The 14,584-nt window shown below is 36.3% G+C and overlaps 1 protein-coding gene across 2 annotated transcripts in view; it reads right to left on the reverse strand.

Annotated features, from left to right (window-relative positions):
* The window catches only part of LOC149775741 (uncharacterized), a 138,473-nt gene that overhangs the window by 58,028 nt on the left and 65,861 nt on the right, over positions 1 to 14,584 (reverse strand). The window contains exons 16-18 of one of the 2 annotated variants that reach the window (XM_089943308.1): positions 13,628 to 13,648; positions 4,419 to 4,495; positions 1,163 to 1,274 (exon numbers count right to left, since the gene is read on the reverse strand). In XM_089943308.1, coding sequence (XP_089799434.1) covers positions 1,163 to 1,274; positions 4,419 to 4,495; positions 13,628 to 13,648 — 210 coding nt within the window. The remainder of the gene's footprint in view (positions 1 to 1,162; positions 1,275 to 4,418; positions 4,496 to 13,627; positions 13,649 to 14,584) is intronic. The other variant, XM_089943309.1, reaches the window with a different exon arrangement.

Below are 14,584 nucleotides of genomic sequence, written 5' to 3' on the forward strand. Positions count from 1 at the left end.
TGGAAATGATTCATTGTTGTCATCATAACTGGATTCAGAGCTACTGTAAAATGAAAGGAGCCAACACAGACTTTGGTCATTTACATGTTTGTTTTTTATTATGAATAACCTGTGGGTCCCATTTCTTACACACAGTATGAAAACTGCATGTATACATGAGGGCATGTTCTACTTGGATGCATGTTATATTTGCTAATTTATGGTTGCCTTCTGTAACAAATGCTTTATATAAATAGTAAATAATGATACACAGTCTATTGTCAATGTGCTGCCCATTGTAAAAAGATCTTAATAGATATAGTGAGTAAGGAATGATACACAGTCTACTATCACTCTACTGCCTGCTGTAAGAGAATCATTGTAAAGATAGTAAAAAATGATGCACAGTCTATTGTAACTCTGTTGTCTGCTGTACAGGAGCTTTATATAGATAGCAAAAATTACAGAAAGTCTACTGTCACTCTGCTGCCTGCTGTAACAGTCATCACTCGGCCAAGGATCAAAACCCATGACCTCCTGCATCTGAGGCAAATGCTCTAACCACTAGTCCACCTGAGTGGTCTGTTCAGAAGAAGTAGTGATAGCAAAATTTTCAAAATGGTTGGTGTGGTGCCCATATGAGGGTGTCAGATCAGCACCATCTTAACATCATACCAAATCTTTCAATCAAAACCGCATGGCAATATTGCTTTACAATCAGGAGAAGCAGTGATAACAAGATTTTAAAATGGCTAAAACAATGACAAGATTTTAAAATGGCTATCTTGGCAACTATATTTGATGTAAGATCACTACTATTTTCAAGCAGGACCAGCTAGACAGGATAAGAAGTCTTCTATTTAAAGCTAATATCAATATGACTTCCCATCAAGTAGGATTAGTAATAACAAAGATTTTCAAGCTGACCACAGCAACACCCATACTTGTTGTCTGAGCAGCACCATTTTCATTTAGGATCATATAGACAGTGGGATGAATGTTTGTGTAAAGGTTCGTGTCAATCCTTCAAGAGGTTTAGATGGAGTAGTGACAACAAACTAGTGCTAATGCATAGACAGACACAGGGTAATAAAAGATAGATGATAGATGGTGGACAATGGGCCATCCCATAAGCTCTAATGGTCTATGACCAGTAGAGCTATAAAAAGTAAAGGCCTCCTACTGTCTGTATGAAAAACAGGGAACCAAATGACATCTGGTCTGTGTTTAAGCTATCGCTGATTTTGGCTATCATGGTCTTCCCAGCAGTTCTGTAAACATGGCTCCTCTCGGACCTAAAATAACAACATACATAACCTGCATTTATTTACCAAGGAAAATTAGAGAATTGGTAAGCAATTTTCTCACGTAATATACCACCACCCCTCCTGCATTCCACACCTACCCCCATGGAAATGAAAGAAAACTCTAGGCCATGCATGGACAGCTTCCCAAAGGGGGTGGGCCAGATAAGTGATTTTTAAAGCCACACCCTAAAATGCAAATGAATGGATAAAATCTGGTCATAGGCAGGATCTGGCGCATGGGTCATGATTTGCCCACCTCTAGTCTAGAGTCAAAAAGGTCATGAGTCTTATGAAAATTGCGAGTCTAATGATTGGTCAACTCAAGTATCTTATGAAGATGACCATAATATAAATATCCATAAAAACTGCAAGTCAAATTGTATTAGCATAATTCTGTTATACACTACATTCAGCTGCAAAAAGGCAATAACTCTATTGAAAATTGCAGGAAGGCAGTAATTTGTTAATATGCACATGTTCATATGATGACCATAACATGCAATTTCTCATGGCAATCCATTAAAAACATGAGACAAGTTGTATTCATGAGATTATACACAGCATACGGTTGCAAGTATAAAAGGCAGGAACCAAAAACAAGAATCCCAGTGACGTATCATTTAGACAACTTTAGATAATGACCAACATTTCTCAAGTTTAGTGATGAAATCTGTTTGACTACTTGCATTCAAAAGTTTATCATGCACTGTTGCAAGTAAAAATGAGAAGTAAGTCTAACAAAAAAGGTCAATAACTCTAACAAAAAAGGTCAATAACTCTAACAAAAAAGGTCAATAACTCTAACAAAAAAGGTCAATAACTCTGACAAAAAAGGTCAATAACTCTAACAAAAAAGGTCAATAACTCTAACAAAAAAGGTCAATAACTCTAACAAAAAAGGTCAATAACTCTAACAAAAAAGGTCAATAACTCTAACAAAAATCACCACAGCACAGTGCTTGGAACATCTTCAGATCATGACCATAACATGTACATTCAAACAAGTTTCAACATGAAAAACTTACAGACTTGTCACATTCATAAGATTTGGTCATACACTTCCTCCAGCTGAAAGACACTTGGGCATTAACTCTAACAAAATTTTGTGTGAGCCAACTGATTTCTCAAAATGCACAGCTTCAGGTAATGATCATAACATTCTCCAAGTTTCATGGTGATCCAGTGAACATTGAGATTAGTTCCATTGAAAAGGGCAATAACTCTTCTAAAAAGAAGGAAGCAAAATGATCTGTTCATATTCACTTCTTCAGGTGATGATCATCACATTTACCAAGTCTCATGACATCAAAAACTGACGGCCAAGTTGTGTTCACAAGATTGTGTGATGGATGGAAGGATGGACTGCCATATGGACATGAGGATTCCTGTGTAACCTTGACTCTAATGAGGAAAGATTATAAAAATCCCACTCTCTCTCCATATAACATAGATATCAGAAGAATGACTTATCCCCTGACTAAACATGGGTAATACAAATGTAAAATTAACATTAATGTCCAGCAACAGTCTCTAACTGATTGATCACAGACTCCATAGGGACCTGCCTTTCCTCAAGTGTAATGAAGACATGAAGTTGATATAAAAATGAGTGCCAGATATCTGAGGAAAGTAGACTTGTCATATGGAACCAAAAGTGGTAATTTTAACTCCAGTTACTTTCACCTCTGACCAATTTGCTCAAGAATTAACAGAGAGTTACCTGTGCCCAACTGCAGACTATAGTCTGACTATACATACCCGTTTGTTTGTACCCCCCTACCGATTTCAATAACGAAAACGTTTAATGTGATAAAAAGTGCACAGAATTAAGTCAATTGAATCATTGATTTATAATTTCTAACCTAACTGTGACCAGAATGGCACTAATGCTGGCATCCCTTGCACCCTTTCATGCTTAACGGACTTTCCATACTAACACGGCACCATATTGCATACACTATAGGCAAGTTTATTTCCTTCAGACAAAATAATGACGTAGTTCATCCTGTTTGGCTACTGCCGGATAATTTCGTAAATTACCATTACATTGAGAGTTTGGAATTATATCCCTTTGCACACATGAACATAGAAATTAAACCGCTTGTTAAATCCACGTGAAAAGCAAATTTGTTGTTGTCATTATTTTCCTTTACTTGATTCAACATTGTAAATATCGGAAGCAGATGACTTATGTATGTACATCTGTAATCGTGATACACCACTTTTGTTGAAAATGGACTTGTCCAGGAACTGGAAATGGATCCGAGCATGTCCGTCTATTACATTGAAAACATATGTTAAGCATGAAATGCGCAGAAGATCATGGTGTTAGGGCCACTCCACTCACAGGCAGGTTAGAAACTATAAATCAATGTATGAATTGACTAAGTTCCTTGCACTTTTTATCACATTAAAGGTTTCCATTATTTAAATCGGTAGGGGGTACAAACAAACGAGTTTGTATTGTCAGACTATACCTATATAGCCTGATAAAAATTAGATCCAGGCAAAAATTTAAAATTCAATAGCATACTGCCCTAGCCAAAATGTCTACCAATGAATTTTGATGAAAATTAGGAAACTGAAACTAGACTCATCATGCAGATAGTCTTGGACACCACATTTGACATGAAGAAAAATTTATTGTTACAAAATTATCATGTGGTAAAAAGATGAACATATTTCTCATACTAAATGTGTGCATTTTATATGAAATTTATTAAATGAATTGGATATTATTTTATGTCATGAGCTATTTGCAACAAGTGGCATATTATATTATTCAATGAACACAAATTTGAGAGTCATATGTCACATAACGTTAAGAATTTTCCACTGCTTTCTCTCATCACTATGTGATGTTGCAAAATATCATGCTACAGTGTTGCAAATGATTTTTAATGTATGTCATCAGGACAACACTAAATGCATGTGTTGTGTGATCAGGAGGTGTTATGGTGTAGGCTCAGACTAGACCTATGAACTTGGTGATAATGGTTTGTAAAAGGGTCAAATCAATGAACTATTTATCTGTTAAATGTGCACAGTTATTGCTAAAATACCTGACCAGCATATATTAGAATATTGAACCCATCTAACAGTGAAAATTACTTCCATTAATTTAGAACTTACAGATCATCTTCAAACAGATTGTTGATAGAATTTCTGTAGCCAAATAATAATTCCCTGATACCACCATAGGCTTCGGTCTGCAAAGAAAAAGAAGATAAAAACAATCTTAAAACATTCTGTAACACTTGACTCAATTAAAGGTTTCACACTGCTAAAAATACATATTTAATAATTTCTTCTTTAATTAGTTACGAATCTTAAATAAGTATTTCCAATATTCTATATACATAGATTGAATAAAGAAAACTGATTTTAACATGTAAAATAACTAAAATAAATACTCCCTCAAAGGTTGAGTCAAACTGCAAACTATAATGATCCTGATCTGCTGTTGCATAATATGTCAGCAGATCTGGGTCTGTAGAGTTTGCCAGGAGTAATCAGTAGCACAAGCAACATAGACCTGATCTGCCAGCACATTATGCCATGATATATCAGGGTTTATGCTGCTTAATTTAAAAGCAAGTAAATATGGTACAGCCATGGTCAAATGTCTAAATTATCTACAGATAAATCCATGATAAACTGTCAGAAATATTAATAATTGTGATGTTATGGTTTTTAGTGTGAGAGAGTACAAAAAAGAAATAAATCTGCAATAGCTTCATGACAACAGTTTCTATAATGTATTAGAATCAGGGAAAGCTTTATATTGGATGAATTATACTGGATATTTAATAATGAATAAAATAAGATTACTATCCCAAAGTACAAGACCATAAATGGAACATCAGCATATATATATATATATATATATATATATATATATATATATATATATATATATATATATATATATATATATAGCATTTCCACATATTTTTAAGTAACAAAAACTATCAAAAAAACTAATAAATGTAGGGCACAAACATAATTTTAAGTGTATGTTTAAATTCAGTATTGGATATTATTTATGATATAATATTATTAATATCATGCACTCAAATTTAAATAATTGTCATTATCAAGGAGCTATTTTTATATCAATGGAAAAAAATGCAATAACTCCAACAAAGAAACAACGATCTTTTAGAAAAGGGAACAAATAATATACAGTAGATGATATTATTATTTCTTCTTTGATTAATATTATTATAAGATGTACTAATATTTGGCCATGGTTGGGCTTCCACCGTTTTGAGTAGTATGGTTATAAGATATACTAGTACTTGGACATAGTTGGGCTTCCACCTCTGTGAGTAGTATGATTATAAGACATACTAATACTTGGCCATGGTTGGGCTTCCACCATTTTGAGTAGTATGGTTATAAGATATACTAGTACTTGGCCATGGATGGGCTTCTGCCTCTTTGAGTAGTATGGTTATAAGATATACTAGTACTTGGACATAGTTGGGCTTCCACCTCTGTGAGTAGTATGATTATAAGACATACTAATACTTGGCCATGGTTGGGCTTCCACCTCTTTGAGGAGTAATGTTATAAGATATACTAGTACTTAGACATGGTTGGGCTTCCACTTCTTTGTTTGGCATGGTCATAAGATATACTAGCACTTGGCCATGGATAGGCTTCCACCTCTTTGTTAGGCATGGTGATAAGATATACTAGTACTTGGCCATGGATGGGCTTCCACCTCTTTGAGTAGTATGGTTATAAGACATACTAGTACTTGGACATGGTTGGGCTTCCACCTCTTTGAGTAGTATGGTTATAAGATATATTAGTACTTGGCCATGGATGGGCTTCCACTTCTTTAAGTAGTATGTTATAAGATATACTAGTACTTGGCCATGATTGGACTTCCACTTCTTTGTTTGGCATGGTTATAAGATATACTAGTACTTGGCCATGGATGGGATTCCACCTCTTTGAGTAGTATGATTATAAGATATTCTAGTACTTGGCCATGGATGGGCTTCCACTTCTTTAAGTAGTATGTTATAAGATATACTAGTACTTGGCCATGATTGGACTTCCACTTCTTTCTTTGGCATGGTGATAAGATATACTAATACCTGGCCATGGTTGGGGTTCCACTTCTTTGTTTGGCATGGTTATAAGATATTCTAGTACTTGGGCATGGATGGGCTTCCACCTCTTTGTTTGGCATGGTGATAAGATATACTAGTACTTGGCCATGGTTGGACCTCCACCACTTTGACTATTATGGTTATAAGATATACTAGTATTTGGCCATGGATAGGCTTCCACCTCTTTGAGTAGTATGGTTATATACTAATATTTGGCCATGGTTGGGCTTCCACCTCTTTGAGTAGTATGGTTATAAGATATATTAATACTTGGCCATGTTTGGGCTTCCACCTCTTTGAGGAGTATGGTTATAAGATATACTAGTACTTGGACGTGGTTGGGCTTCCATTTCTTTGTTTGGCATGGTTATAAGATATACTAGTACTTGGCCATGGATAGGCTTCCACCTCTTTGAGTAGCATGGTTATAAGATATACTAGTGCTAGGACATGGTTGGACTTCCACCTCTTTTAGTAGTATGGTTACAAGATATACTAGTACTTAGACATGGTTGGGCTTCCACCTCTTTGAGTAGTATGGTTATAAGATATATTAGTACTTGGCCATGGATGGGCTTCCACTTCTTTGAGTAGTATGGTTATAAGATATACTAGTACTTGGCCATAGATGGGCTTAGACTTCTTTCTTTGGCATGGTGATGGGATATATTAATACATGGCCATGGTTGGGCTTCCACTTCTTTGTTTGGCATGGTTATAAGATATATTAATACTTGGCCATGGTTGGGCTTCCACTTCTTTGTTTGGCATGGTTATAAGATATATTAATACTTGGCCATGGTTGGGCTTCCACTTCTTTCTTTGGCATGGTGATAAGATATATTAATACTTGGCCATGGTTGGGCTTCCACTTCTTTGTTTGGCATGGTTATAAGATATACTAGTACATGGCCATGGATGGGCTTCCACCTCTTTGTTTGGCATGGTGATAAGATATACTAGTACTTGGCCATGGTTGGACCTCCACATCTTTGAGTAGTATGGTTATAAGATATACCAGTATCTGGCCGTGGATGGGCTTCCATCTCTTTGAGTAGTATGGTTATATACTAATATTTGGCCATGGTTGGGATTCCACCTCTTTGTGTAGTATGGTTTATAAGATATACTAGTACTTGGCCATGGATGGGCTTCCAAATCTTTGTTTGGCATGGTGATAAGATATACTAGTACTTGGCCATGGTTGGACCTCCACCTCTTTGAGTAGTTTGGTTATAAGATATACTAGTAATTGGCCATGGATGGGCTTCCACCTCTTTGAGTAGTATGGTTATAAGATATACTAGTATCTGGCCATGGATGGGCTTCCACCTCTTTGAGTAGAATGGTTATATACTAATATTTGGCCATGGTTGGGATTCCACCTCTTTGTGTAGTATGGTTATAAGATATACTAGTACTTGGCCATGGATGGGCTTACACTCCTTTCTTTGGCATGGTGATAAGATATACTAGTATTTGGCAAGGGTTGGGCTTCCACTTCTTTGTTTGGCATGGTGATAAGATATACTAATACTTGGCCATGGATGGGCTTCCACCTCTTTGAGTAGTATGGCTATAAAATAAAGGTGCTGCAGCTTTTGAGGCCAACAGGACAGCTGCTCCATGACCTTGACCTTCGAGCTCTTTGACATTTAATTGTGTGTTATATTCTTTCCACACTGGTTTTAAAGGTAAAATCTGATGAAATACTGACATTTAAATAAATGATCATCCAAAAGCTGATGCCAGATGGCTAGATGGATGGAAGGACATTATGACTGCTACATCTTGCCTTATGTGACAAGCATTTAAATATCACTCTGTATTTTTAAGACAAACAGCTAAGAAATTATAATTTACAAAATAGTTTATGACTGATCAGTTATAAACATAGTCTAAGGGATTTTTAACTGAGAGAACTCATCTGAGGCCAGGTAAACATATAATTAAGAAAAAAGAAATTTTCAGCTGCCAAACATAAACAAAAATAAAAGGTTTTCAATGGAGAACTGCCAAACAGAACATGTGTAACATAAAAAGAAAAGAAAAACATATAGATAACAAATTGTTGTAAAGTAAATTACATCAAACTACTTACCCAGAAATGCATGTAGAATAGCAGGGAATGAATCTAATACATGTAGAACAGCAGGGAATTAAACTAATACATGTAGAACAGCAGGGAATGAATCTAATACATGTAGAACAGCAGGGAATGAATCTAATGCATGTAGAACAGCAGGGAATTAAACTACATATCCCAAGAAACCATGAAGAATAGCAGGGAATGAATCTAATACATGTAGAACAGTAGAACAGCAGGGAATGAATCTAATACATGTAGAACAGCAGGGAATTAAGATGATACATGCTACAAAAAAACATGAAAAACAGCAGGGAATGAAGTTAATACATGTTACAGGAAACCGTACAAAACAGCAAAGAATGAAGTTAAAATACACTTCATGAAACCAAGTCAAACAGCAGAGAATGAAGCTTTTACATACTACATAATCGACCAGGAATGTGAAGTATCCTATCCAGTTTTTGAGGTGCTAAATCATGATCTAAGCCAGTACAATGTGAAATGTATCTCACAATGACCTCCTTTTATGGTAAGGGTGTAGTATTAATACTAATATAGATGGATACAGCCATTAGGTTTCAACTGGGCTTGATTTAAAACACAAAATTGTACACACTGATACCAAGGGTAGAATAAAAGTACCCTCTACTTTGCAGAAATGAGCTGAAAATGGTCAGATCATTATGGCAGAATTACTGAAGTCAATGTATTCAAGACAGTTTGTCAATAACTGAAGGAGTGGTTGTACTTAAAAAATGCAGATATGTGTTGTGATGTGATTTGAATTTTTAATGTAGCTTTTAATATTTTTTCAGTCATATCACTACGATGTCTGCAATGTGGCAGTTTTTAGTGATGTCTAGCACTGGAGCATCATGCTGCAGACATGTAGCATGATGTCCCACCCAGTCACATTATCCTGACACCAGGCCGACCAGTCCTAACACTAACCTCTTAATGCTGAGTGCCAAGTGAGGCAGCTGTTAGTACCATTTTTGTAAGTATTTGGTATGACTCGTCCTGGCATCGAACCCACAACCTCCAGCATTCGAGGAGGATGCTCTAACCACTTGGCCACCGGAGCAGTGAAAATGCAGAGGATGGGCAGGTAAAAAGATAAACAAGTAGAGGGACAGGTGAACATGACTTATGATTTATATCCCAGTCCTATTCATGGTATGAGCCAAAGAAACAAAATGCCACAAACCATGGAAAGTTTACATTTTGGCTAAGTTACAGAGTATAGATGACTCATATGGAATCAGAGTTTGAAGCAAAGAGTTATAAAATGTTCTGCCCTCACAGGAATATTTATGGGAATGTAAGGAGGGCAACAATACCAAATAGTGGGGTAAGAGAGGAGTCAACATGCCAAAGATTACTGACATCAGTCCTCTTGTATCCCACAAGTCTCAACTACAACAGTCCCTCTCCCAAAGACCTCCCAAAAAGCCCAGCCCACTGTGGACCCTAGCACCATCTGTACCTGAGGCAGGGTACCCAGTTGCCCCATATTATGGAGGAACAAAAAGTGCAGGTGAGCCATTAGGTTTGGCTCAAACCCTGCACTGGCCTGCAATCTCATATTTCAATTAGCATTCCACATGATGGTGGATATATTTAATCCTTTGAATTCGGTGGTAGCTCCAAATTGAAAGCCATAGGCTTTTGTTATGAGGAGGTGGTTGTCAACAAAATCCATGAAGTCATAACTTAATGGATCCTGCACTTTTTTAGCAGCAGTTCATCTGCATACATTTTTAAAAACATTCCCATTATATATCTTTGAATAGTGTCAGTGCTTGGAGTGGAATAGCAATTCAAATGTTGCTTTGCATATAATCCATTATGACTTATGGGAGTACATTATTATATAGTCTCTTGTTTACTTAGCATGTTATGTTGTACTATATGCTCATTTAAAGATTCTGCAGTCAATCAAGCAAACATGCTAAATGTGCTCTGATAAAAACACTTGCATTTGGATAAAGTGAGGAAACATTGCATAAAAATTGTCTTAGCAAATTCTGTAAAATTCACCTTCTGCACTAGGTGGGTGTTAAAGCGATCTATGTATTGCATGTTCCTTGTGTCATGCATGACTGAACTGCAATCTTGTCTTATGAGACAAAAGACAGGCATGGGTACACCAACAGCTGCTGGACCAATTTGTAAGATTATGCACAACGCATAATATAAATCTATATATGCAATACTTTTTTTGAGTAGATGTTCTAGCCTATGCAGTCAATTAAATGGCAGCCACCTGACCTTTAATGCAAAACTGTCTGAATCATGTGCTCCAGTTATTCTTGCTGCCCATTCTACAAAGAAAAGAGTACCTGCTCAGGATACATTTCATGAGTGAGAGAGAGTGGGTGGTAGAGGACAAACCTGACTCTGTATGGGATGAAAGAGACCAGGTTTTAGCTGCTTTAAAAACAACCCATCATGGAGTCCTCATCCCTGACCAGCCCAATTATCAAAATGCTTACCAAAATACAATTTTGATGTATTGTTTTTAGACTATCTGAGACACTGACCCAAACTTCTTGGCCCCACCTGTCAGCAGGTGACCTTAACTGTGTGATCCAGCATGGGATTGATGTGGTAGCCTTTAGGAATGAATCATAGGTTGCAATGTCCATGCTCAACACATCCACAACATAATTAGCATGCGTGACTAGATTAAAAAATCCTTGGCTGAGCATGGATATGACAGACTATGAAACACTTCTAAAGGTTACCACACTAGCAACATAATAAGCACCAATATGAAGTGATGCTACCCACCTACCCAGCTTCCTTCTAGTGCTAAAGTGAGTGCATACCATAATTTGAGTGTTTGGGAAACCCTAATAGCTAAATGACATGGATGGCCATCAGCATAGCCATGCCTTTTAATGACTTTATAGTCTTTGTATAAATTAAGAGATGGGAGTTTGCAAAAACATGTCACACTGTAATCCTCATGTAGTTTGGCAAGCACTTTCAGGGCAGAGCTGGTCTTTATTTTGTTGAAGTACATGGAAGAGGTTTAAATCCTGATTATTCACAAGCCTGAATAGGAACCAAGGATAGGAACCAAGGGTGCTCAATCAATGGCAAATTTACTTAGGTTCAAACGCCAATGGCAAATGCCTGACCTGCTTTCTGGTAACTCCCCCCCACCCATGAAATTGACTTTCTGGTGCATGGCTGCTTCAGAAAGTGTGATGTTTGTTGATGCACTTGCATTATGATCACTAGGCAACATCTTGACGTAATACTATGGCAGTCAGCCACAATACATGCATCTATGGGAGAACATGCTGGTCTTGACCCACATAAATCTTCTTACCATGTTGAAGTGTTCTGGAGCTAGTCATTGATGCCCAATAGCAAGGATATTGCAATCCTTATGCTTCATATAACTGTTATGAAGAGAAATGGCTTCCCACTGTAGTGGCCCCACCCAAGTGATTCAACAAGGTTGAGCAGCTCCTCACTGAAGACAGTGTGCATGAGAACCCAGTCATGCATAGGACATTGGAAATTCTTTGTGACTTTCCTGCATTTGTTTTGGACTTCACCAACATAGGGTACCTGAAGGACCCAGCCTCTGGTGGAGTGGACACTATGGGTCATGTTAAGCTATAATTTGTTTATTTTATGGGTGAGGGCACAAATCAGGAGTTACTAATGTTGGTATGTCTCCCCTTCAATCTGGTATAGTTACCCTATTTGCCACTAGGGGACCTCAGGAACCAAAATAGGCCCAATTACCAATCTAAATGTTCTCCAACCAAAGATAAATATTTTCAATTTCTTTTCTCCCAATTAATCCCCCATGCAAAAGAATAATGGTCCTAAACCCAAAACTCCTGATCCCCTGAGGAAAATCAGAATTTTTTTATATACTTGAATCAAATTATCATAGAGATCATTTAGACTGGTAACTGGGCCTATTTTGGTTCCTGAGGTCCCCTAGTCTATGAAAAATAACATGAAATACGGTAAGAGCTAGAGTACAAGTAACTTTTCATAACTAGAAATGGTACTGACATGAAGGAAAGCAAAATTAAAACAAGTCATGATAGTCATTCTGCACTGGGTTATAATTTCAAGTAACAAATGGAAAGAAAGTGTTTAATTAATCATAAACAGTTTTGTGTTCATCTATAACTGACACAAAAAATTTTTTCAAGCACTTTAAGCATAGATTATTCAATTCCATGTACAGAATTACATTATATAGAACTCTTCCATGTATTAATACTGCCATGTACAGAATTACATTAAACAGAACTATTCCATGTATTAATACTGCCATGTACAGAATTACATTATATAGAACTCTTCCATGTATTAATACTGCCATGTACAGAATTACATTAAACAGAACTATTCCATGTATTAATACTGCCATGTACAGAATTATGTTATATAGAATTCTTCCATGTATTAATACTGCCATGTACAGAATTACATTATATAGAACTCTTCCATGTATTAATACTGCCATGTACAGAATTACATTAAACAGAACTATTCCATGTATTAATACTGCCATGTACAGAATTATGTTATACAGAACTCTTCCATGTATTAATACTGCCATGTACAGAATTACATTATATAGAATCCTTCCATGTATTAATGCTGCCATGTACAGAATTACATTATATAGAATCCTTCCATGTATTAATACTGCCATGTACAGAATTACATTATATAGAACTCTTCCATGTATTAATACTGCCAAGTACAGAATTACATTATATAGAACTCATCTATATATAAATAGTGCCAATAACATGGGTACTTTTGGCAATTCACTTCTTATTCTGCATTAAGTTTCATTTATGAACAAAACCCTCTGCAACAAAGAAAATCAGTCTAGATATCCCACTGTACAATCATGATATCCATAAACACAACCCATTCAAATCAAATATGAATCATTAATATTCCCCACTAAATAAATGTAAAGGACGTCTGAATTTTTGTGCTGTCTCTTAATCATATAACGATTCTTCAAAAGGAAAACTAATAATTAATTACAAAATTATTTTCATGGTCAAATGCAATGATAAGAGAAAATGCAAACAGGAGAAAAGGGATATTGAGAGGAAATTATGTGTCACCTTTCCTGATCCAGGTTGTAACTGAAATTCACATACACATGACATATGATCCTATCTGAAGAGACATATTCCATAAAAACATTCAATATTATTTTAGGATTTAAAATGAAAATTTTCATGCAATGTATTAAACTAAAAATTTGAAATCAATGTAGAACCTATCAGTATATAAGAGCAAATGTTTTACTCTAGGAATATTTCTTGTTTGACTTTTAATATCCATTTCATCTGATTACAGATGGCACCATATATACTTGTTTATAAGTTGAGTGCAACCACAAACTGCACAAACCCAGATCTGCCATCACATAAAGTGTCAGAGAAGTTTGATAAGAGTAACCAGTAGAATAAGACCCTGATCTGCAGTCATATTATGTTAATGCAGATCAAGATCTTTGTTGTTTGCAGTTTGACTCGACTTACAAACACACACACACACACACACACACACACACACACACACACATTTATATATGCAATTTGTCAGTTTATAGTGCTGTCTATCACTATGGCATCATGCCACAGACATGCAGCATGATGTTCCACCCAGTCACATTATCCTGACACCAGGCCAACTAGGTCTAACACTAACCTATTAATACTGAGCACCAGGTGAGGCAGCAGCTAGTACCATTTTTATGTCTTTGGAATGACCTCCTTCATCCAAGGTGGATGTTCGAACCATTTAGACCACTGCTGTGATCCATGTCAATATGACTCTCATTTCAAAAGAAGTAACAATAACAACAATATTTTCAAGATGGCTACCAGGGCAGCCATATTAGACATCAGACTGGACACAATTTTATTTATGACCCACTAGATCATTTAGTGGAGACTCGAAGTTGACCATCCATTCATAATAAATGGTAATGATAAAAAAATTCAAGATGGCTGCTGTGGTGGCTATACTGGATGTGCAAGCTGTACCATTTGTATTTATTACCAACTAGATAT

Source organism: Sinohyriopsis cumingii, chromosome 19 (genome assembly GCF_028554795.1).
Source record: "Sinohyriopsis cumingii isolate HCF-2022 chromosome 19, ASM2855479v2, whole genome shotgun sequence".
Lineage (NCBI taxonomy): Eukaryota > Metazoa > Mollusca > Bivalvia > Unionida > Unionidae > Sinohyriopsis > Sinohyriopsis cumingii.